This window comes from Pristiophorus japonicus, chromosome 27 (genome assembly GCF_044704955.1).
Source record: "Pristiophorus japonicus isolate sPriJap1 chromosome 27, sPriJap1.hap1, whole genome shotgun sequence".
Lineage (NCBI taxonomy): Eukaryota > Metazoa > Chordata > Chondrichthyes > Pristiophoridae > Pristiophorus > Pristiophorus japonicus.
In genome coordinates, this window is record NC_092003.1 from 13,997,023 (window position 1) to 14,018,534 (window position 21,512).

The window sequence follows — 21,512 nt, forward strand, 5'->3', positions numbered from 1 at the left end:
CCACCCTCTGGGTGAAGACATTTCCCCTCAAATCCCCTCTAAACCTCCCCCCAATTACCTTAAATCTATGCCCCCTGGTTGTTGACCCCTCTGCCAAGGGAAACAGGTCCATCCTATCCACTCTATCCAGGCCCCTCATCATTTTATACACCTCAATCAGGTCTCCCCTCAGCCTCCTCTGTTCCAAAGAACACAACCCCAGCCTATCCAATCTTTCCTCACAGCTAGATAAACCCAAGGCAGAGAGATTTTAGTTCTGAGAACACACTACGGGCTCTCTTCATCCTTATCTCACTAATTAGTGTCAGCCGTGGCTCAGGGGGCAGCACTCTCGCCTCTGAGTCAGCAGGTTGTGGGTTCAAGTCCCACTCCAGGGACTTGAGCACAAAAGAATCTAGGCTGACAGTGCAGTGCTGAGGGAGCGCCGTACTGTCGGAGGGGTAGTACTGAGGGAGCGCCGTACTGTCGGAGGGGTAGTACTGAGGGAGTGTCGGAGGGGCAGTACTGAGGGAGCGCCGTACTGTCGGAGGGGCAGTACTGAGTGAGCGCCGTACTGTCGGAGGGGTAGTACTGAGGGAGCGCCGTACTGTCGGAGGGGTAGTACTGAGGGAGTGCCGCACTGTCGGAGAGGCAGTACTGAGGGAGCGGCGCACTGTCGGAGAGGCAGTACTGAGGGAGCGCCGCACTGTCGGAGGGGTAGTACTGAGGGAGCACCGCACTGTCGGAGGGGCAGTACTGAGTGAGCGCCGCACTGTCGGAGGGGTAGTACTGAGGGAGCGCCGTACTGTCGGAGGGGTAGTACTGAGGGAGCACTGCACTGTCGGAGGGGCAGTGCTGAGGGAGCGCCGCACTGTCAGAGGGGCAGTGCTGAGGGAGCGCCGCACTGTCGGAGGGGCAGTACTGAGGGAGCGCCGTACTGTCGGAGGGGCAGTACTGAGTGAGCGCCGCACTGTCGGAGGGGTAGTACTGAGGGAGCGCCGTACTGTCGGAGGGGTAGTACTGAGGGAGTGCCGCACTGTCGGAGGGGCAGTACTGAGGGAGCGCCGCACTGTCGGAGAGGCAGTACTGAGGGAGCGCCGCACTGTCGGAGGGGTAGTACTGAGGGAGCGCCGCACTGTCGGAGGGGCAGTACTGAGTGAGCGCCGCACTGTCGGAGGGGTAGTACTGAGGGAGCGCCGTACTGTCGGAGGGGTAGTACTGAGGGAGCACTGCACTGTCGGAGGGGCAGTGCTGAGGGAGCGCCGCACTGTCGGAGGGGCAGTGCTGAGGGAGCGCCGTACCTTCGGAGGGGCAGTACTGAGGGAGCACCGCACTGTCGGAGGGGCAGTGCTGAGGGAGCGCCGTACCTTCGGAGGGGCAGTACTGAGGGAGCACCGCACTGTCGGAGGGGCAGTACTGAGGGAGTGCCGCACTGTTGGAAGGGCAGTACTGAGGGAGCGCTGCACTGTCGGAGGGGCAGTACTGAGGGAGCACCGCATTGTTGGAAGGGCAGTACTGAGGGAGCGCTGCACTGTCGGAGGGGCAGTACTGAGGGAGTGTAGCACTGTCGGAGGGGCAGTACTGATGGAGTGCTGCACTGAAGGAGGGGCAGTACTGAGGGAGCGCCGCATTGTTGGTAGGGCAGTACCGAGGGAGCGCCACACTGTCGGAGGGCAGCACAGAGGGAGCGCTGCACTGTCGGAGGGGCAGGACTGAGGGAGTGCCGCACTGTCGGAGGGGCAGTACTGATGGAGTACCGCACTGTCGGAGGGCAGCACAGAGGGAGCGCTGCACTGTCGGAGGGGCAGGACTGATGGAGTGCCGCACTGTCGGAGGGGCAGGACTGAGAGCGCCGCACTGTCGGAGGGGCAGGACTGAGGGAGCGCCGCACTGTTGGAGGGGCAGTACTGAGGGAGCGCCGCACTGTCGGAGGGGCAGGACTGAGGGAGTACCGCACTGTCGGAGGGGCAGTACTGAGGGAGCGCCGCACTGTCGGAGGGGCAGGACTGAGGGAGTGCCGCACTGTCGGAGGGGCAGGACTGAGGGAGCGCTGCACTGTCGGAGGGGCAGGACTGAGGGAGTGCCGCACTGTTGGAGGGGCAGGACTGAGGGAGCGCCGCACTGTCGCAAGGGCAGTACTGAGGGAGCGCCGCACTGTCGGAGGGGCAGTACTGAGGGAGCGCCGCACTGTCGGAGGGGCAGCACTGAGGGAGTGCCGCACTGTCGGAGGGGCAGTACTGAGGGAGCGCCGCACTGTCGGAGGGGCAGTACTGAGGGAGCGCTGCACTGTCGGAGGGGCAGCACAGAGGGAGCGCCGCACTGTCGGAGGGGCAGTACTGAGGGAGCGCTGCACTGTCGGAGGGGCAGGACTGAGGGAGCGCTGCACTGTCGGAGGGGCAGTACTGAGGGAGCGCCGCACTGTCTGAGGGGCAGTACTGAGGGAGTGCCGCACTGGCAGAGGCACCGTCTGCTCTCTAAGGTGGACATAAAAGATCTCATGGCTACTATTTCAAAGAAGAGCAGGGGAGTTCTCCCCGGTGTCCTGTGGCCAATATTTATCCCTCAATCAACTTAACAAAAACAGATGATCTGTGTCATTAGCACATTGTTGTTTGTGGGAGCTTGCTGTGCGCAAATTGGCTGCCGTATTACAAGTGACTAATCTCCAAACGTATTTCATTGGCTGTAAAGCTCTTTGAGATGTCCGGTGGTCGTGAAAGGCACTGTATAAATTGCTCATACATTGTAAAGTGAGCCTGTTATCAAGGCTTCCCCAGTATCTGGGCAGCAGGTGGGCTCGTAGAGTGAGCACTCCTGCTCAGTTCCGTCAGTCTTTTAGATTCTATCTAGGTGACCTTCAGAAGCCTCAGCTCTTCAGTTGCTGAAGACGGTTAAGAACATACGAATTAGAAGCAGGAGTCGGCCATTCGGCCCCTCGAGCCTGCTCCGCCATTCAACGAGATCGCGGCTGATCTTCGACCTCAACTCCACTTTCCCGCCCGATCCCTCGATTCCCTTAATATCCAAAAATTTATCGACCTCAGCCTTGAATATACTCAACGACTGAGCCTCCACAGCCCTCTGGGGCAGAGAATTCCAAAGATTCACCTCCCTCTGAGTGAAGAAATTCCTCCTCATCTCAGTCCTCAATGGCTGACCCCTTATCCTGAGACTGTGTGACCCCTGGTTCTAGACTCCCCAGCCCGGGGGGAAACACCCTCCCTGCATCTACCCTGTCAAGCCCTGTAAGAATTTTATACGTGATTTTATATACTTAACCCTAATCCATCTCGGCCATGGGGAGGGCTGGACAACCACTGTCTGCTTACCCACAGGAAGGACAGGATTGGGGAAATGTCTCCATTGCTGAAGCTGTTTGGCCATCATTTCCTGGTTTGGTAGATTCTGGTAACCTGCGATGGGGGATTTGAAAAAAGATTTGCATTTCTATAGCGCCTTTCACACCCTCAGGACGTCCCAAATGCTTCCCAGCCAACGAAGTACTTTTTGACGTGTGGTTGCTGTTGTAATGTTGGAAACCGAGCAGCCAATTTGTGCACAGCAAGCTCCCACACACAGCAAGGAGTTCAATCAGATAATCTGTTTTGCTTCTGGGTAAATGTTGGCACTAGGACACCGGGGAGAACTCCCCCTGCTCTTCCAATAGTGGCCCTGGGATCTTTTACACCCACCTGAGAGGGCAGTCGGGGCCTGGGTTTATGTCTCATCTGAAAGACGACACCTCCGACAGTGCGGCGCTCCCTCAGTACAGCCCCTCCGACAGTGCGGCGCTCCCTCAGTAATTCCTCTTCAACAGTGTGTCACTCCCTCAGTACTGCCACTCCGACAGTGCGGCACTCCTTCAGTGATTCCTCTCCGACAGTGCGGAGCTCCCTCAGTACTGCCCCTCCGACAGTGCGGCGCTCCCTCAGTACTGCCCCTCCGACTGTGCGGCGCTCCCTCAGTACTGCCCCTCCGACAGTGCGGCGCTCCCTCAGTACTGCCCCTCTGACAGTGCGACGCTCCCTCAGTACTGCCCCTCCGACAGTGTGTCACTCCCTCAGTACTGCCCCTCCGACAGTGCGGCGCTCCCTCAGTACTGCCCCTCCGACAGTGCGACGCTCCCTCAGTACTGCCCCTCCGACAGTGCGACGCTCCCTCAGTACTGCCCCTCCGACAGTGCGTCGCTCCCTCAGTACTGCCCCTCCGACAGTGCGGCGCTCCCTCAGTACTGCCCCTCCGACAGTGCGGCGCTCCCTCAGTACTGCCCCTCCGACAGTGCGGCGCTCCCTCAGTACTGCACTGGGAGGGTTTGCCTCAAATTTTGTGCCCAAATCTCTGGAGTGGAGCTTGAAACTACAACCTACTGACTCCAAGGCAAGAGTGAGATACCAACCGATTCACGGTTGACACTCTGGGATTAGAACCCATCGGTTTTGAATTCTGGTCCATGCTTCCTGTGTGCCCAAAATTCTTCACACTCCCAATAAAGCCGCTACGAAGTTCGTGCAAGTGGTGAAGAGGATTCGTTGTCGGAGGCAATTTGAAATGGAACTTAGGTTGGCGCATGCCTGTAAAATAAAACTAGTCGCTGTAATTATGCCCTCCCACCATTGGTGGTGTTACATCACTACAAGTTGACCTGGGCAGGTCCCATTCGAACTGTGGACAGGGGAATTTATAATGGGGCAAAACTGCCCAGCAATGTGTGTTTATATAGGCAGATGCATATTTTCCTTTCTCTGTTTGGCATTACACTCTTTCCGTTCTCCACGCAGTTCCGGGATTACCAAAGCTTTGCAAAGCATGGCTGCACCAAGGATAACCCCATCCTGGAACGGTTCATCAGCTTGTTCAACAGCGTCTCACAGTGGGTACAGATGATGGTCCTGAGCATGCACACGCCCCAACAGAGGGCAGAAGTCATCACCAAGTTTGTCCATGTGGCCCAGGTAGGTGTCGGGGGCCAGGCTCCACTGCGGGGTGCAGGCCGAGGTCAAAGGTCACTTCCTTTTCACAAAATTTCAACGGGGGGGGGGGCGTTAAGACAAACTCATTCAACTTCAGACACCCAGTGTCAATGTCAAACACTCCCAGGGCAGGTACAACATGGGGTTAGATACAGAGTAAAGCTCCCTCTACACTGTCCCATCAAACACTCCCAGGGCAGGTACAGGGGGTTAGATACAGAGTAAAGCTCCCTCTACACTGTCCCATCACACACTCCCAGGGCAGGTACAGCACGGGGTTAGATACAGAGTAAAGCTCCCTCTACACTGTCCCATCAAACACTCCCAGGGCAGGTACAGCACGGGGTTAGATACAGAGTAAAGCTCCCTCTACACTGTCCCATCAAACACTCCCAGGGCAGGTACAGGAGGTTAGATACAGAGTAAAGCTCCCTCTACACTGTCCCATCAAACACTCCCAGGGCAGGTACAGGAGGTTAGATACAGAGTAAAGCTCCCTCTACACTGTCCCATCAAACACTCCCAGGGCAGGTACAGGAGGTTAGATACAGAGTAAAGCTCCCTCTACACTGTCCCATCAAACACTCCCAGGGCAGGTACAGCACGGGGTTAGATACAGAGTAAAGCTCCCTCTACACCGTCCCATCAAACATTCCCAGGGCAGGTACAGCATGGGTTAGATACAGAGTAAAGCTCCCTCTACACCGTCCCATCAAACACTCCCAGGGCAGGTACAGGGGGTTAGATACAGAGTAAAGATCCCTCTTCACCGTCCTATCACACACTCCCAGGGCAGGTACAGGGGGTTAGATACAGAGTAAAGCTCCCTCTACACTGTCCCATCAAACACTCCCAGGGCAGGTACAGCACGGGTTAGATACAGAGTAAAGCTCCCTCTACACTGTCCCATCACACACTCCCAGGGCAGGTACAGGGGATTAGATACAGAGTAAAGCTCTTTCTGGATTTTTGATGGCTCCCCTCTCATTGGCTGTTGTGTTATTTGCAGAGGCTGCTGCAGCTCCAGAACTATAATACGCTGATGGCGGTGATTGGCGGTTTGAGTCACAGCGCCATCTCCCGTCTGAAGGAGACTTACCACTACATCAGTCCCGATGTTGTAAAGGTGGGAGTGCAGTGCAACCATTCAACAGTATCGCAGCGAACCGCGCACGGGATGGGAGCTATACCGCATATCAGAAATAGGAACAGGAGTCGGTCATTCGGTCCCTCGAGCCTGCTCCGCCATTCAATTCAATCATGGCAGATCTTCGACCTCAACTCCACTTTCCCGCCCGCTCCCTACATCCCTTCATTCTCTTAATAGCCCAAAAATCGATAGGTCCCAGTCTTGAATATGGTCAACGACTGAGCCTCCACAGCTCTCTGGGGTAGAGGTTTTCCAAACGTTCACCACCCTTTGAACGCTGAAATTTCTCCTTGTCTCCGTACGAAATGTCCGACCCCTTATCCTGAAATCGGTCTGGGATTGAGACCTTAACCAGGGGCTTCAAATCACTGCCATGAAAACACTGGGTTCTGAGTCCCGTACTACCAGGGACCTGTCCTCATTTCCTCCGTCATTCAGTTAAAATATAGGCAGGGCCCTTTCCCTCAAGTGCTCCTCCAACAATGTGGTGCTCCCTCAGTACTGCCCCTCCGACAGTGCGACGCTCCCTCAGTACTGCCCCTCTGACAGTGCGGCGCTCCCTCAGTACTGCCCCTCCGACAGTATGGTGCTCCCTCAGTACTGCCGCTCCAACAGTGCGGCGCTCCCTCAGTACTGCCCCTCCGACAGTGCGGCGCTCCCTCAGTACTGCCCCTCCGACAGTGCGGCGCTCCCTCAGTACTGCCCCTCCGACAGTGCGAGGCTCCCTCAGTACTGCCCCTCCGACAGTACGTCGCTTCCTCAGTACTGCCCCTCCGACAGTGCAGTGCTCCCTCAGTACTGCCCCTCCGACAGTGCGGCGCTCCCTCAGTACTGCCCCTCCGACAGTGTGGCGCTCCCTCAGTACTGCCCCTCCAACAGTGTGGCGCTCCCTCAGTACTGCCCCTCCGACAGTACGGCACTCCCTCAGCACTTCACTGGGAATGTCAGCCAAGCTATTTGTGCTCAAGTCCCTGTAGTGGAGCCTGAACCCATGACCTTCTGACTCAGAGGCGAGAGAGAGAGAGGTACTCACTGAGCCACAGCCGACACATCTCCCCTGTCAATCCCCCTCGGCGATGTCATGTATTCAACTGTCATTGTAATCCATGTATAAGCTGACCTAAGTTGTAAACCTTGAGAATACTGACCACAGGGGGTGAACTTGTGGGAGACACTTCTAACCTGGATCTTCCGGTATAAGCCCACCGTCTGTCTCTTGGGGTCTTGGTAATAAAGGTAACTGGTCACAGAGTGATCTTCTCTCAAGTATGGGCCTCGTGTGCATTCATACTGTATAGTAAGGACATATTATTGGCGACGAGAAACTGGAATTTAAACAATGCGAGCATGGCCACTAGCAGCACAGAAGAGAGGTACTGTGTTGGTGATGATTGGGACGACTTTATTGAGAGACTACAGCAAAGTTTTGTCACTAAAGAATGGTTGGGGCAGGGTTCGGCCGACAAACGCAGGGCTCATCTCCTGAAGGTTTGTGGATCCAGGACGTACTCCCTGATGATGGACCTACTAGCGCCAGAGAAGCCGGCGGACAAGATGTTCGAAGAGCTCAGTAAGTTGATCGGGGAACACCTTTAACCGGCGAGCAGCATGCACATGGTGAGACACCGGTTTTACACGCACCGGCGGCGAGAAGGGCAAAGTGTTCCAGACTTCGTGGCAGACCTCCGGCGACTGGCGAGCCTATGTAAGTTCCCAGATGCATGCAGAGCGGAGATGCTGAGAGACTTTTTTTATTGAGGGCATCGGGCACGCTGGGGTTTTCAGGAAACTGATTGAGACTAAAGACTTGACCTTGGAAGCGGCAGCTCTGATAGCCCAGACATTTATCTCAGGGGAGGAAGAGACCAGAATGATATATGACAAAAATCTTGGCTCAAATGCAGCAAACGACCAGGGAGTCAACATTGTTAACGCGGCACACAGTTCTCTAGGCAGACAAGGGCAATCGGACATGCCCCAGCATGCAGTCGAACCCAAAGGGGGAATTCAACAGAGACAATGGCTAGCTGAACGGCGATTCATGCCATCGCAATGGACAATGCGGCCAGTAACGGGGCCATCAACACATGTTAATGGTGCGTTTAAGGACAGTTACAAAGACAGTCAGAGACGATCGACTGGTAATGGACCTTTTGTTTCCTTCAAAGGGGCCTCTAGCTCATGCTGGAGGTGTGGAGGCAAACACCCAGTCAGAGCTTGCAGGTATCAGCAATATACCTGCAGAAACTGCAACGTCAGCGGTCACTTGGTGCGTATGTGCAGGAAGCCTGCAGCCAGGTTGATGTACGAGGAGGACAGGCCCGATGTAAGCCCTACGGGGCCAAATGGACACCGGGGGAAATCGCTGGAAGCTGAAGTTCAGCGAGTTCATGTAGAGCACACATACAGTTCATACACCAGGACGCCACTGATAATGATGGAAGTGCTCCTCAATGGCATCCCAGTATATATGGAGCTAGACATGGGGGCCAGCCAGTCCCTGATGAGTATCAAACAGTTTGAAAGGTTGTGGGTGTCCAAGGCCAGGAGGTCAAAATTATTGCCGATTGATGCACTGCTACGGACATATACAAAGGAGATCATTCCGGTGCTAGGCAGCACCATGGTAGTTGTGACCCACAAAGATTCGGAGAACAGGTTGCCACTCTGGGTTGTCCCAGGGGACGGTCCCGCACTACTAGGGAAGAGTTGGCTTGCTGTTATGAAGTGGAAATGGAGCGATGTCAATGCAATTTCTTTTGTGGAGCGAGTATCATGCTCACAGGTCCTGGACAAATTTGACTCTTTATTTCAACCCGGCATCGGCACTTTCATGGGGACCAAGGGAGTGATTCACATAAACCCGGACGCCAGGCCAGTACACCACAAGGCCAGAGCGGTGCCGTACGTGATGCGAGAAAAGATTGAATGCGAATTGGACCGCCTGCTGAGGGAAGGCATCATCTCGCCAGTCGAATTCAGTGACTGGGCGAGCCTGATCGTATCGGTGTTCAAGGCGGATGGGTCGATCAGGATATGTGGCGATTACAAGGCCACCATCAATCGGGTGTCACTCCAAGACCAGTACCCGCTACCGAGAGCGGAGGACCTCTTTGCGACGCTATCCGGTGGCAAACTTTTTTCAAAATTGGACCTGACCTCAGCTTACATGACCCAGGAGCTGGCGAGTGAGTCGAAGAAGCTGACCACCATCACGACACACAAGGAGTTGTTTGAGTACAACAGATGTCCGTTCGGGATTCGCTCAGCCGCCGCGATCTTCCAACGAAATATGGAAAGCCTCCTCAAGTCGATTCCAGGGACCGTGGTTTTTCAGGACGACATCCTCATTACGGGTTACGATACTGAAGACAACCTCCACAACCTGGAGGAGGTGCTACACAGACTGGACCGGATAGGTCTGCGACTGAAAAAGGCGAAGTGCATCTTCTTAGCTCCAGAGGTAGAATTCCTGGGGATGAGAGAAGCAGCAGATGGGATCAGCCCTGCTGCGTCCAAAACAGAAGCGATCCAGAGCGCACCCAGACCCCGTAACACGACGGAGCTGCGTTCGTTCCTGGGGCTCCTGAACTGTTTTGGCAACTTTCTTCCCAAATTGAGCACGCTGCTAGAGCCGCTACATGTGCTCCTACGCAAAGGTCGCAATTTGGTCTGGGGGGAAAGGACTTTTGATAGAGCACGCAATTTGTTATGCTCCAACAAACTAATAACATTATATGACCCATGTAAGAAACTAGTTTTAACGTGTGATGCGTCGTCCTATGGGGTCGGGTGTGTGTTGCAGCATGTGAATGCAAATGGTCAATTACAGCCGGTAGCTTATGCCTCCAGAAGTCTGTCCCGGGCAGAAAGGGGCTACTGGATGGTAGAAAAGGAAGCGCTAGCATGTGTATATGCAGTAAAAAAAATGCACCAGTACCTGTTTGGCAGGAAATTTGAGCTGGAGACAGATCACAAACCCCTAACGTCCCTTTTGGTTGACAACAAGACCATAAAAGCAAACACATCAGCCCGCATACAGAGGTGGGCACTTACGTTAGCCGCCTATAACTACACAATTCGGCACAGACCGGGCACTGAAAACTGCGCCAATGCACTCAGCAGGCTACCACAAGCCACCACTGAGGGGGCAGCTGAGCATGTTGCTGAGATGGTCATGGCTGTTGAAGCTTTCGAAAGCGAAGGCTCACCTGTGACAGCCCGTCAGATTAAAGTCTGGACAAATAAAGCCCCGCTACTGTCTTTAGTTAAGAAATGTGTCCTGAGGAGTTTAAACCGTTTCATAGGCGCAAGGATGAACTCTCGATTCAGGCCGATTGCCTACTGTGGGGAAATCGAGTAGTCATGCCCCAGAAGGGCAGAGAGGTGTTTATCAGAGAACTTCACAATGAGCACCCGGGCATTGTCATGATGAAAGCAATTGCCAGGTCACACGTTTGGTGGTCAGGGATAGATGCAGACCTGGAACTTTGTGTTTGCAGGTGCAACACGTGTGCCCAGCTGAGCAATGCGCCCAGGGAAGCCCCCCTTCGCACCTGGTCCTGGCCCGCCAAGCCTTGGTCACGCATCCATGTGGACTACGCAGGTCCTTTCATGGGAAAAATGTTTCTGGTTGTAGTAGACGCCTACTTCAAATGGATCGAGTGTGCCCTTTTAAATTCAAGCACATCCTCTGCCACGGTAGAAAGTCTACGGGCAATGTTCGCCGCCCACGGTCTACCGGACGTCTTGGTCAGCGACAATGGCCCATGCTTCACAAGCACTGAATTTCAGGACTTCATGGCAGGCAATGGAATTAACCATGTTAGAACGGCACCGTTCAAGCCGGCCTCAAACGACCAGGTGGAACGAGCAGTGCAGATAATCAAACAGGGGATGCTCAGAATCCAAGGGGGTTCCCTACAAACCTGCTTATCATGCCTCCTGTTGGCCTATAGATCCCGACCACACTTGCTCATAGGGCTTCCACCCGCAGAGCTACTAATGAAAAGGATGCTCAAAACCAGGTTATCCCTTATACACCCGACTATGAAAGAAATTGTTGAGAGCAGGCGTCAGTCACAATGTGACTACCATGACAGGAATGCGAGGGCGCGATGTATTGATGTCAATGATCCTGTTTTTGTCCTTAATTACGCCGCAGGGCCCAAATGGCTTGCAGTCACTGTGATTGCCAAAGAGGGGAATAGGGTTTTGGTAGTTAAACTTACCAATGGACAAATCTGCCGCAAACATGTGGATCAAACTAAAAGGAGGTTCAGCAACCCCATAGACGAAGCAGAGGAAGAACACGACGTAGAGTTCACTTCACCACAGGTGACCGAACACAGGAACCAAGTGGAGGAGAGCCCAGTCACGGTGGGCAGTCCGGACTGGCCTGAGGCACCGCAAACAGCAGACACTCAGGCCAGCGCCCAACAACCAGAGCCCCAACTCAGGCGCTCTACAAGAGAGCATAAACCATCAGAGAGACTTAACCTGTGATCCCAATAAGACTTTGGGGGGGAGGTGATGTCATGTATTCAACTATCATTGTAACCCATGTATAAACTGACCTAAGTTGCACACCTTGAGAACACTGACCACAGGGGGCGAACTTGTGGGAGAAACTCCTAACGTGGACTTTCAGGTATAAAAGGGGAAGCTCCAACCACCGTCTGTCTCTTGAGGTCTTGGTAATAAAGGTAACTGGTCACAGAGTGATCTTCTCTCAAGTATGGGCGTCGTGTGCATTTATACTGTATAGTATACATATTAGGAATCTTATGTAAAGTCCTGTCCCTGCAGTACAGACTCACACGAGGCACATGCTGAAGTCAAGGTCACTCAGGACCGGCACCTTTATTACACAGCTCTCGAATGCCTCACTTGCCTGAGACCTGTCCTTATATACCTGTCTGGGACAGGTATCCAGTGTCTCCTACAAGTGCACCCCTGGTGGTAAGGTAAGCTTGTGGTTCCAGGTCATCTCGAGTTACAGTCATGTATAGCATGGTAAGATACAGTTATGTACAATAGTGTGATATACATGACATCGCCCTCCCCCAAGGTCTTATTGTCTTTATAGGTTCAGTCTCTCAGGTAGTCTACGCTCTCGTGTGGAGTGTCTTAGTTGTGGTTCAGTTGTTTGCCTTGGTGCCTGTTTTTCTTTCGGTGTGATTGCTGGTATCTCGCCTGGGCTGTCTGCTGAGACTGCCCTTTCCTCAGGTTGTTCTCTCTGTCTGTCCACCAGGTGTGGTGTGAGTTCCACATTGTAGTCTGCCTCTGGTTCTGCAGTGTTGTTGGTAAATCTACTTTTGACTTGGTCTACATGCCTCTGGCAGGTTTGACCATTGTCCATTTGTACCACCAGTAGCCTGTTTCCTTCCTTGCCTGTTACTGTTCCTACAAGCCATTTGGGACCCCTGCCATAGTTTAGCACAAACACTCTGTCCCCTATCTCATTCCACCTCCCCTTCAAATTTCTGTCATGGTACTCGGTTAGCTTACGGCGCTTTGCCTCAACGATTTCATGCATGTCTGGGAGGATTAATGAGAGCCTTGTGTTTAAGGTCCGTTTCATCAATAGTTGCGTGGGGGGGATCCCAGTCAATGAATGCGGATGAGGTCTGTATGCCAGCAGCAGTCGCGACAGGCGGCCCGACAGCGTGGGACCTTGGATTTTTAGCATGCCTTGTTTAATGATCTGCACTGCTCGCTCCGCCTGGCCGTTGGAGGCCGGCTTGAACGGTGCCGTCTTAATGTGATTTATGCCGTGGTCACTTATAAAATCTTGCAATTCTGCGCTGGTGAAGCACGGACCATTATCACTGACCAATATGTCAGGAATGTCGTGCGTCGCGAACATGGTTCTAAGGCTCTCCACAGTGCTGGAGGTGGTGCTCGAGTTTAAAATGGTGCATTCGATCCACTTTGAAAATGCATCTACAACTACGAGAAACATTTTGCCCATGAATGGGCCCGCATAGTCTACGTGCACCTTTGACCACGGTTTGGTGGGCCAGGGCTAGGGGCTCAGGGGGGCCCTCCCTTGGGGCATTACTGAGTTGGGCACAAATGGTGCACCGACGGACGCAGAGCTCCAAGTCTGCGTCAATGCCAGGCCACCAGACATGGGATCTGGCTATGGCCTTCATGAGAATGATCCCCGGGTGTTCGCAGTGGAGCTCCCGGACAAATGCCTCTCTGCCTCGCAAGGGCATAACTACTCGGCTGCCCCACATCAGGCAGTCTGCTTGTAGTGACAGCTCATGCATGTGCCTATGGAAAGGTTTGATCTCCTCGGGGCAGGCATCGCGAGCCTCTGCCCAGTCACCAGTTAAGACACATCTTTTGACTAGGGATAACGTGAGATCGCTGGTCATCCAGGCTCAGATTTGGCGAGCCGTCATGGGCGAACCTGTGGACTCAAAGGCATTGATTGCCATGACCATCTCACAGTCCTGTTCGTCAGACCCTCCGTGGTCGCCAGAGGTAGCCTGCTAAGCGCGTCGGCACAGTTGTCTGTGCCTGGTCTGTGCCTTATGGTATAGTCATAGGACGCCAGCATGAGTGCCCACCGTTGAATGCGCGCCGAGGCATTGGCGTTTATTGCCTTGCTCTCGGATAGGAAGGACGTGAGGGGCTTGTGGTCGGTTTCTAACGCGAACTTGGCCCCGAAAAGGTATTGGTGCATCTTTTTGACACCGTACACGCACGCGAGCACCTCTTCTCTACCATTCCATACCCACGCTCCGCCCACGAAAGTGACCTGGAGGCATAAGCTATGGGTTGTAATTTGCCCGCACTATTGACATGTTGTAAAACGCACCCGACCCCGTACACTGACACATCACATGTAAGATCTAGCTTTTTACCTGGATGAAAGAAAGCCAAAACACTGTTGGAACACAGAAGGTTGCGTGTCTTATTGAAGGCGCATTCCTGGGCGTCCCCCCAAAACCAATCGCACCTCCTCCTGAGTAGCACGTGGAGAGGCTCCAGCAGCGTGCTTAAGTTCTGCATAAAGTTCCCAAAGTAATTGAGTAGCCCGAGAAAGGCGCGCAGTTCTGAGACATTCCGGGGCCTGGATGCCAGGCGAATTGCTTCTGTTTTGGACTCTGTTTGGCAGATTCCATCAGCAGCAATCCTTCTGCCCAAAAATTCAACCTCGGGCGCGAGAAACAGGCACTTGGATTTCTTAACTCTTAGGCCTACCCGATCCAACCGCTTTAGTACTTCCTCCAAATTGCGGAGATGGGAGTCGGTGTCCCTGCCCGTGATAAGTATGTCGTCTTGAAATCCAACCGTCCCCGGGATGGACTTGAGCAGACTCTCCATGTTGTGCTGGAATATAGCAGCTGCCGACCTGATGCAGAATGGGCATCGATTGTACATGAAAAGACCTCGATGTGTGTTGATGGTGGTGAGTAGCTTGGATTCCTCGGTCAATTCTTGTGTCATATACGCAGATGTGAGATCTAGTTTTGAGAAAAGTTTTCCTCCAGCCAATGTGGCAAATAAGTCCTCCGCTCTGGGCAGCGGGTATTGGTCCTGTAGAGAGACTCTGTTTATGGTAGATTTGTAGTCCCCACAGATTAGTACGGATCCATCAGGCTTCATGACTGGGACGATGGGACTTGCCCAGTCGCTAAATTCCACGGGTGAGATAATGCCTTCCCACAGAAGCCTGTCCAGCTCATGTTCAATCTTTTCCCTCATCACATAGAGCACAGCTCTAGCCTTGTGATGGACCGGTCTAGCATCCTGTATGATGTAGATTTTGACTTTAACCCCTTTGAAGGTGCCCACACCTGGCTGAAAGAGATGTTCAAATCGACTTAGAACTGTTGAGCAGGAGGTCCGTTCCTCTGACGACATGGCGTGAACATTATCCTATTTCCAGTTTAGTTTTGCCAGCCAGCTTCTTCCCAGCAGTGCTGGGAGATTTCCGGGGACAATCCACAGGGGAAGTCAGTTCACTGTCCCTTTGTGTGTGACTGAGAGCATGGCGCTGCCAAGGACTGGGACGATTTCTTTGGTATAGGTCCTTAGTTTGGTGTCAACCCTTGTGAGTTTTGGTCTGTCTCTTTTGTGCAGCCACAGCTGTTCAAATTGTTGAGAGCTCATGAGAGATTGACACGGTCCCGTATCCAGCTCCATGTGACGGGTATCCCATTGAGTAGGACCCTCATCATTATTGGAGTCGTCTTGTTGTAAGAGCAGTGGCCATTGATCATGTTGACCCGCTGTACCTCGGTGCCCCGGGCACTGTCCCCACCGTCTTCTGGTCCGCTTTCCGGCCCTTCCGATTCGTATACCAGCCGAGCTGCTGTTTTTCTGCACATGCGAGCCAGATGCCCTGTATATTTGCAGTTTCTGCAAACAGCATGCTGAAATCGACACCCCCTTGTTGAGTGCCTTCCCCCACATCTCCAGCACAGACCGCTTCCATTGTTTCCAAAGGATGAGCTGCGTCTGGCTGATCTCTCTTGAGCTTCTCTCAGTTTGTAGTTGATTGCTCGCATTGTGGGTTGAGGAGGTGTGAACAGCCGTTCATGTGGCCCTTGATGGCTTCTGGCGCCACTGCCTGCTGTTGAGGGCCTGCTCTCTTGCCTTTGTCTGTGTGTGGGGGTAGCGGCTTGGTTCACGCTGTGAACCCCTTGTTCCGATATTTCGTTAGTTGTCGTACCCGCAGTATAGATCAACCTCGTCTCTTCTTCTCCTGCCAGGAATGTCTGTGCGACCAGTGCTGCTGCCTCTAAGGTCAGGTTCTTGGTCTCTATGAACTTTCGGAATATGCCTGCATGGCCTATTCCTTCAATAAAAAAGTCTCTCAGTACTTCTCTCCTTAGTTCATCGGAGAACTCACATAAACTAGCCAACCTCCGAAGTTCCGCCACAAAGTCGGGTATGCTCTGGCCCACACAGCGTCTGTAGTTGTAGAACCTGTGTCTGGCCATGTGTAGGCTGCTCGCTGACTTCAGGTGGTCTCTCACCAGTGTGCTCAACTCTTCAAACGACTTGCTTGCTGGATTCCCGGGTGCCAGCAGGTCCTTCATTAAGTCGTATGTTTTCGAGCCACCGCTGGTCAAGAGATGGGCTCTTCTCTTGTCTGCCTTATCGTCGCCCAACCAGTCTTTGGTTACAAAGCTTTGCTGGAGCCTTTCTATAAAGTCCTCCCAATTGTCTCCAGCATTGTATTTTTCATCTGAGCCATCAGTAGCCATTCTGTGGATTCTGTAATCCCGTAACTCGTCGCCACTGTAAAGTCCTGTCCCTGCAGTACAGACTCACACGAGGCACATGCTGAAGTCAAGGTCACTCAGGACCTGCACCTTTATTACACAGCTCTCGAATGCCTCACTTGCCTGAGACCTGTCTTTATGTACCTGTCTGGGACAGGTATCCAGTGTCTCCTGCAAGTGCACCCCTGGTGGTAAGGTAAGGTTGTGGTTACAGGTCATCTCTATATCATGTATAGCATGGTAAGATACAGTTATGTAGAGTAGTGTGAGATACATGACATCTTACATATGTTCCAACGAGATTGCCTCTCACTCTTCCACGTGATGACGCTCCTGTGTTGTGACCTGATTTCCAGATTTCGGACAGCCTGACGGAACTAGTCACGACATGCGGCAACTACAGCAACTATCGGCGGTGCTTTGCGGAAGGGTCGGGGTTCAAGTTCCCCATCCTGGGCGTGCACCTCAAAGACCTGTTGGCCGTGCACCTCGCCCTCGTCGACTGGTCAGAGAAGGAGAGACTCAACATCCCCAAGATGCAGCAGCTCTACTCCATCCTCAACGAGCTGATCCAGGTGCAGGCGACGCCTCCGCCCATCGAGCCCAGCATGGACCTGGTCAGCCTCCTGACGGTAGGTGGGCCTCTACCTGGGAACGCAGCGGGAGAAGGACATCAGAAATAGGAGCAGGAGTCGGCCATTCGGCCCCTCGAGCCTGCTCCGCCATTCAATACGATCACGGGCTGATCCGATCTTGGCCTCAGCTCCACTTCCCTGCCCTTTGACTCCCTTATTGCTCAAAAATCTGTCTATCTCCGCCTTAAATATATTCAATGACCCAGCCTCCAAAGCTCTCTGGGGCAGAGAATTCCACAGATTCACGACCCTCCAAGAAATTCCTCCTCATCTCTGTCTTAAATGGGCGGCCCCTTATTCTGAAACTATGCCCCCTAGTTCTCGATTCCCCCACGAGGGGAAACATCCTCTCTGCATCTACCCTGTCAAGCCCCCTCAGAATCTTATAGGTTTCAATAAAATCACCTCTCATTCATCTAAACTCCAATGAGCATAGGCCCAACCTGCTCAAGCTTTCTTCACAAGTCAACCCCTTCCTTTCAAGAATCAACCTCGTAAATTCCCTCCAATGCAAGTATATCCCTCCTTAAATATGGAGACTAAAACTGCACGCAGCACTCCAGGTGTGGCCTCGCCAATACCCTGTACAGTTGCAGCAGGACTTCTCTGCTTTTATACTCCATCCCCCTTGCAATATTCCATTACTTGCTGTACCTGCATACTAACTTTTTGTGTTTCATGCACAAGGACCTCCAGGTCCCTTTGTACTGCAGCATTTTGTAATCTCTCTCCATTTAAATAATAATTTTATTTTTTACTCTTCCTACCAATGTGGATGACCTCACACTTTCCCACATTATACTCCATCTGCCAAATTTTGGCCCTGACTAAACCTATTTATATCCTTTGCTTTCTCACCCATCTTAATATTATCAACTTGGCTACATTACACTCGGTCCCTTCATGCAAGTCATTAATATAGATTGTAAATAGTTGAGGTCCCAGCACTGATCCCTGCGGCACCCCACTAGTTACTGTTTGCTAACCAGAAAATGACCCATTTATCCCGACTCTCTGTTCTCTGTTAGTTAGCCAATCCTCTATCCGTGCTAAAATATTACCCCCAACCCCGTGAACTTTTAGCTTGTGCAGTAACCTTTTATGTGGCACCTTATCGAATGCCTTCTGGAAGTCTAAATACACCACATCCACTGGTTCCCCTTTATCCATCCTGCTCGTTGCATCCTCAAACAACACCAACAAATTTGGCAAACATGATTTCCCTTTCATATTTAAAAAAGGAAGCAGACAAAAAGCAGGAAACTATAGACCAGTTAGCCTAACATCTGTGGTTGGGAAAATGTTGGAGTCCATTATTAAAGAAGCAGTAGCAGGACATTTGGAAAAGCAAAATTCGGTCAGGCAGAGTCAGCATGGATTTATGAAGGGGAAGTCATGTTTGACAAATTTGCTGAAATTCTTCGAGGATGTAACGAACAAGGTGGATAAAGGGGAACCAGTGGATGTGGTGTATTTGGACTTCCAGAAGGCATTTTACTAGGTGCCACTTAAAAGGTTACTGCACAAGATAAAAGTTCACGGGGTTGGGGGTAATATATTAGCATGGATAGAGGATTGGCTAACTAACAGAAAACAGGGAGTTGGGATAAATGGTTCATTCTTGGGTTGGCAACTAGTAACTAGTGGGGTGCCACAGGGATCAGTGCTGGGACCCCAACTATTTACAATCTATATTAATGACTTGGAAGAAGGGACCGAGTGTAATGTCGCCAAGTTTGCTGATGATACAAAGACGGGAGGAAAAGCAATATGTGAGGAGGACACAAAAAATCTGCAAAAGGACATACAGGCTAAGTGAGTGGGCAAAAGTTTGGCAGATGGAGTATAATGTTGGAAAGTGTGAGGTCATGCACTTTGGCAGAAAAAATGAAAGAGCAAGTTATTATTTAAATGGAGAAAGATTGCAAAGTGCTGCAGTACAGCAGGATCTGGGGGTACTTGTGCATGAAACAGAAAAGGATAGAATGCAGGTACAGCAAGTGATCAGGAAGGCCAATGGTATCTTGGCATTTATTGCAAAGGGGATGGAGTATAAAAGCAGGGAAGTCTTGCTACAGTTATACAGGTTATTGGTGAGGCCACACCTGGAGTACTGCGTGCAGTTTTGGTTTCCATATTTACGAAAGGATATACTTGCTTTGGAGGCAGTTCAGAGAAGGTTCACTCGGTTGATTCGGAAATGAAGGGGTTGACTTATGAGGAAAGGTTGAGTAGGTTGGGCCTTTACTCATTGGAATTCAAAAGAATGAGAGGTGATCTTATCGAAACGTAAAAGATTATGAGGAGGCTCGACAAGGTGGATGCAGAGAGGATGTTTCCATTGATGGGGGAGACTAGAACTAGGGGGCATGATCTGAGAATAAGGGGCTACCCATTTAAAACTGAGATGAGGAGAAATTTCTTCTCTGAGGGTTGTAAATCTGTGGAATTCACTGCCTCAGAGAGCTGTGGAAGTTGGGACATTGAATAAATTTAAGATAGAAATAGACAGTTTCTTAAATGATAAGGGGATAAGGGGTTATGGGGAGCGGGCAGGGAAGTGGAGCTGAGTCCATGATCAGATCAGCCATGATCGTATTGAATGGCGGAGCAGGCTCGAGGGGCCGTATGGCCGACTCCTGCTCCTATTTCTTATGTTGTTATAAAACCACACTGATTCTGCTCAACTGCATTGTGATTTTCTAAATATCCTGCTGCTGCTTCCTTGATAACGGACTCCAGCATTTTCCCAACGACCGATCTTAGGTTAAACTGGTCCACAGTTTCCTGTTTTTTGTCTCTCTCCTTTCTTGAATAGGGGCGTCACATTTACGGTTTTCCAATCTACTGGGACTTCCCCAGAATCCAGGGAATGTTGGTAGATTACAACCAATGCATCCACCATCTCTGCAGCCACTACTTTTAATACCCTAGGATGCAGGCCATTAGGACCAGGGGACTTTTCCACCTTTGGTCCCATTAGTTTGCCGAGAGGGAACAACATGAAATCAGCGCGGACCCAGCCTGCAAGACCATCAGCAGGCCGGGGCCATTAGAGGGAGCAGGAGGGCGACGGCTGACTGCAGTGCGGGCAGGTACAGCAGGAGCGGCGAGGGTCGGGGCAAAGGAACGGCAAGAGTTCATAGAGGGATGTGATCGGGGCCAAGGGGAGGTGTGAGTTTGGGGCCCAGAAGAGGCGAGGGCCCAGGGGCAGCACGGGCCCAGCCCACACTGTGCGATATGTGTGCGCGCACTAGGTCCGTGCAGCAGAGCAGGTCTCCAGTCGTCCTGGTTAACCGTTGCCCCTGGACCAAGACCTCGCTCTGTCAAGCCCCGTGTGGTGGCTGGTGTGCAACGGTCACCCCACGTTAAAAAAACCCACCCACAGGCATCTTCCACCCTTCAGGATGTAGTTCGGGATCCGGAATATTAGGTCCTTCATTGAAACATGTGTGAGCTCATCCCTTTTTGGCGTGGAAGCAAGTCATCCTCGCTTCGAGGGAACGCCTATGAAGATTAGTTTGCCTAGTACTTTTTCTCCATTTGTCCTTCCGTGCGCCTCTCGTTAGCACCTCCAGGGGGCGGCAAAGGGACGCTGACAGCTTACCGACCAGGTGCATTGAAATTACCGACACTCGCAAACATCCATGGCGGGTGAGTGCTGGCACTAAACCATATCCTGCGCCCCAGATATCATGACATCATCCGATGCACTGCGCCCCTGAGGGAGCGCCGCACTGTCGGAGGGGCAGCACTGAGGGAGCGCCGCACTGTTGGAGTGGCAGTACTGAGGGAGCGCCGCACTATCGGAGGGACAGTACTGAGGGCGCGCCGCACTGTCGGAGGGGCAGTACTGAGGGAGCGCCGCACTGTCGGAGTGGCAGTACTGAGGGGGCACCGCACTGTCGGAGTGGCAGTACTGAGGGAGCACCGCACGTTGGAGGGGCAGTACTGAGGGAGCGCCGCACTGTCGAAGGGGCAGTACTGAGGGAGCGCCACACTGTCGGAGGGGCAGTACTGAGGGAGCGCTGCACTGTTGGAGGGGCAGTACTGAGGGAGCGCCGCACTGTCGGAGGGGCAGTACTGAGGGAGCGCCACACTGTCGAAGGGGCAGTTCTGAGGGAGCGCCACACTGTCGGAGGGGCAGTACTGAGGGAGCGCCGCACTGTCGGAGGGGCAGTACTGAGGGAGCGCCGCACTGTCGGAGGGGCAGTACTGAGGGAGTGCCGCACTGTCGGAGGGGCAGTACTGAGGGAGCGCCGTACTGTCGGAGGGGCAGTACTGAGGGAGCGCCGCACTGTCGGAGTGGCAGTACTGAGGGAGCACCGCACGTTGGAGGGGCGGTACTGAGGGAGCGCTGCACGTTGGAGGGGCAGTACTGAGGGAGCGCCGCACTGTCGAAGGGGCAGTACTGAGGGAGCGCCACACTGTCGGAGGGGCAGTACTGAGGGAGCGCTGCACTGTTGGAGGGGCAGTACTGAGGGAGCGCCACACTGTCGGAGGGGCAGTACTGAGGGAGCGCCGCACTGTC

General features: G+C 52.9%; 1 protein-coding gene across 3 annotated transcripts in view; it reads left to right on the forward strand.

Moving 5' to 3' along the window:
• Positions 1-21,512, forward strand: part of LOC139239314 (RAS guanyl-releasing protein 2-like) — a 160,427-nt gene that overhangs the window by 40,971 nt on the left and 97,944 nt on the right. For all 3 annotated transcript variants that reach the window (XM_070867983.1, XM_070867984.1, XM_070867986.1), the window contains exons 7-9: positions 4,758-4,931; positions 5,959-6,075; positions 16,703-16,978. In XM_070867983.1, coding sequence (XP_070724084.1) covers positions 4,758-4,931; positions 5,959-6,075; positions 16,703-16,978 — 567 coding nt within the window. The remainder of the gene's footprint in view (positions 1-4,757; positions 4,932-5,958; positions 6,076-16,702; positions 16,979-21,512) is intronic.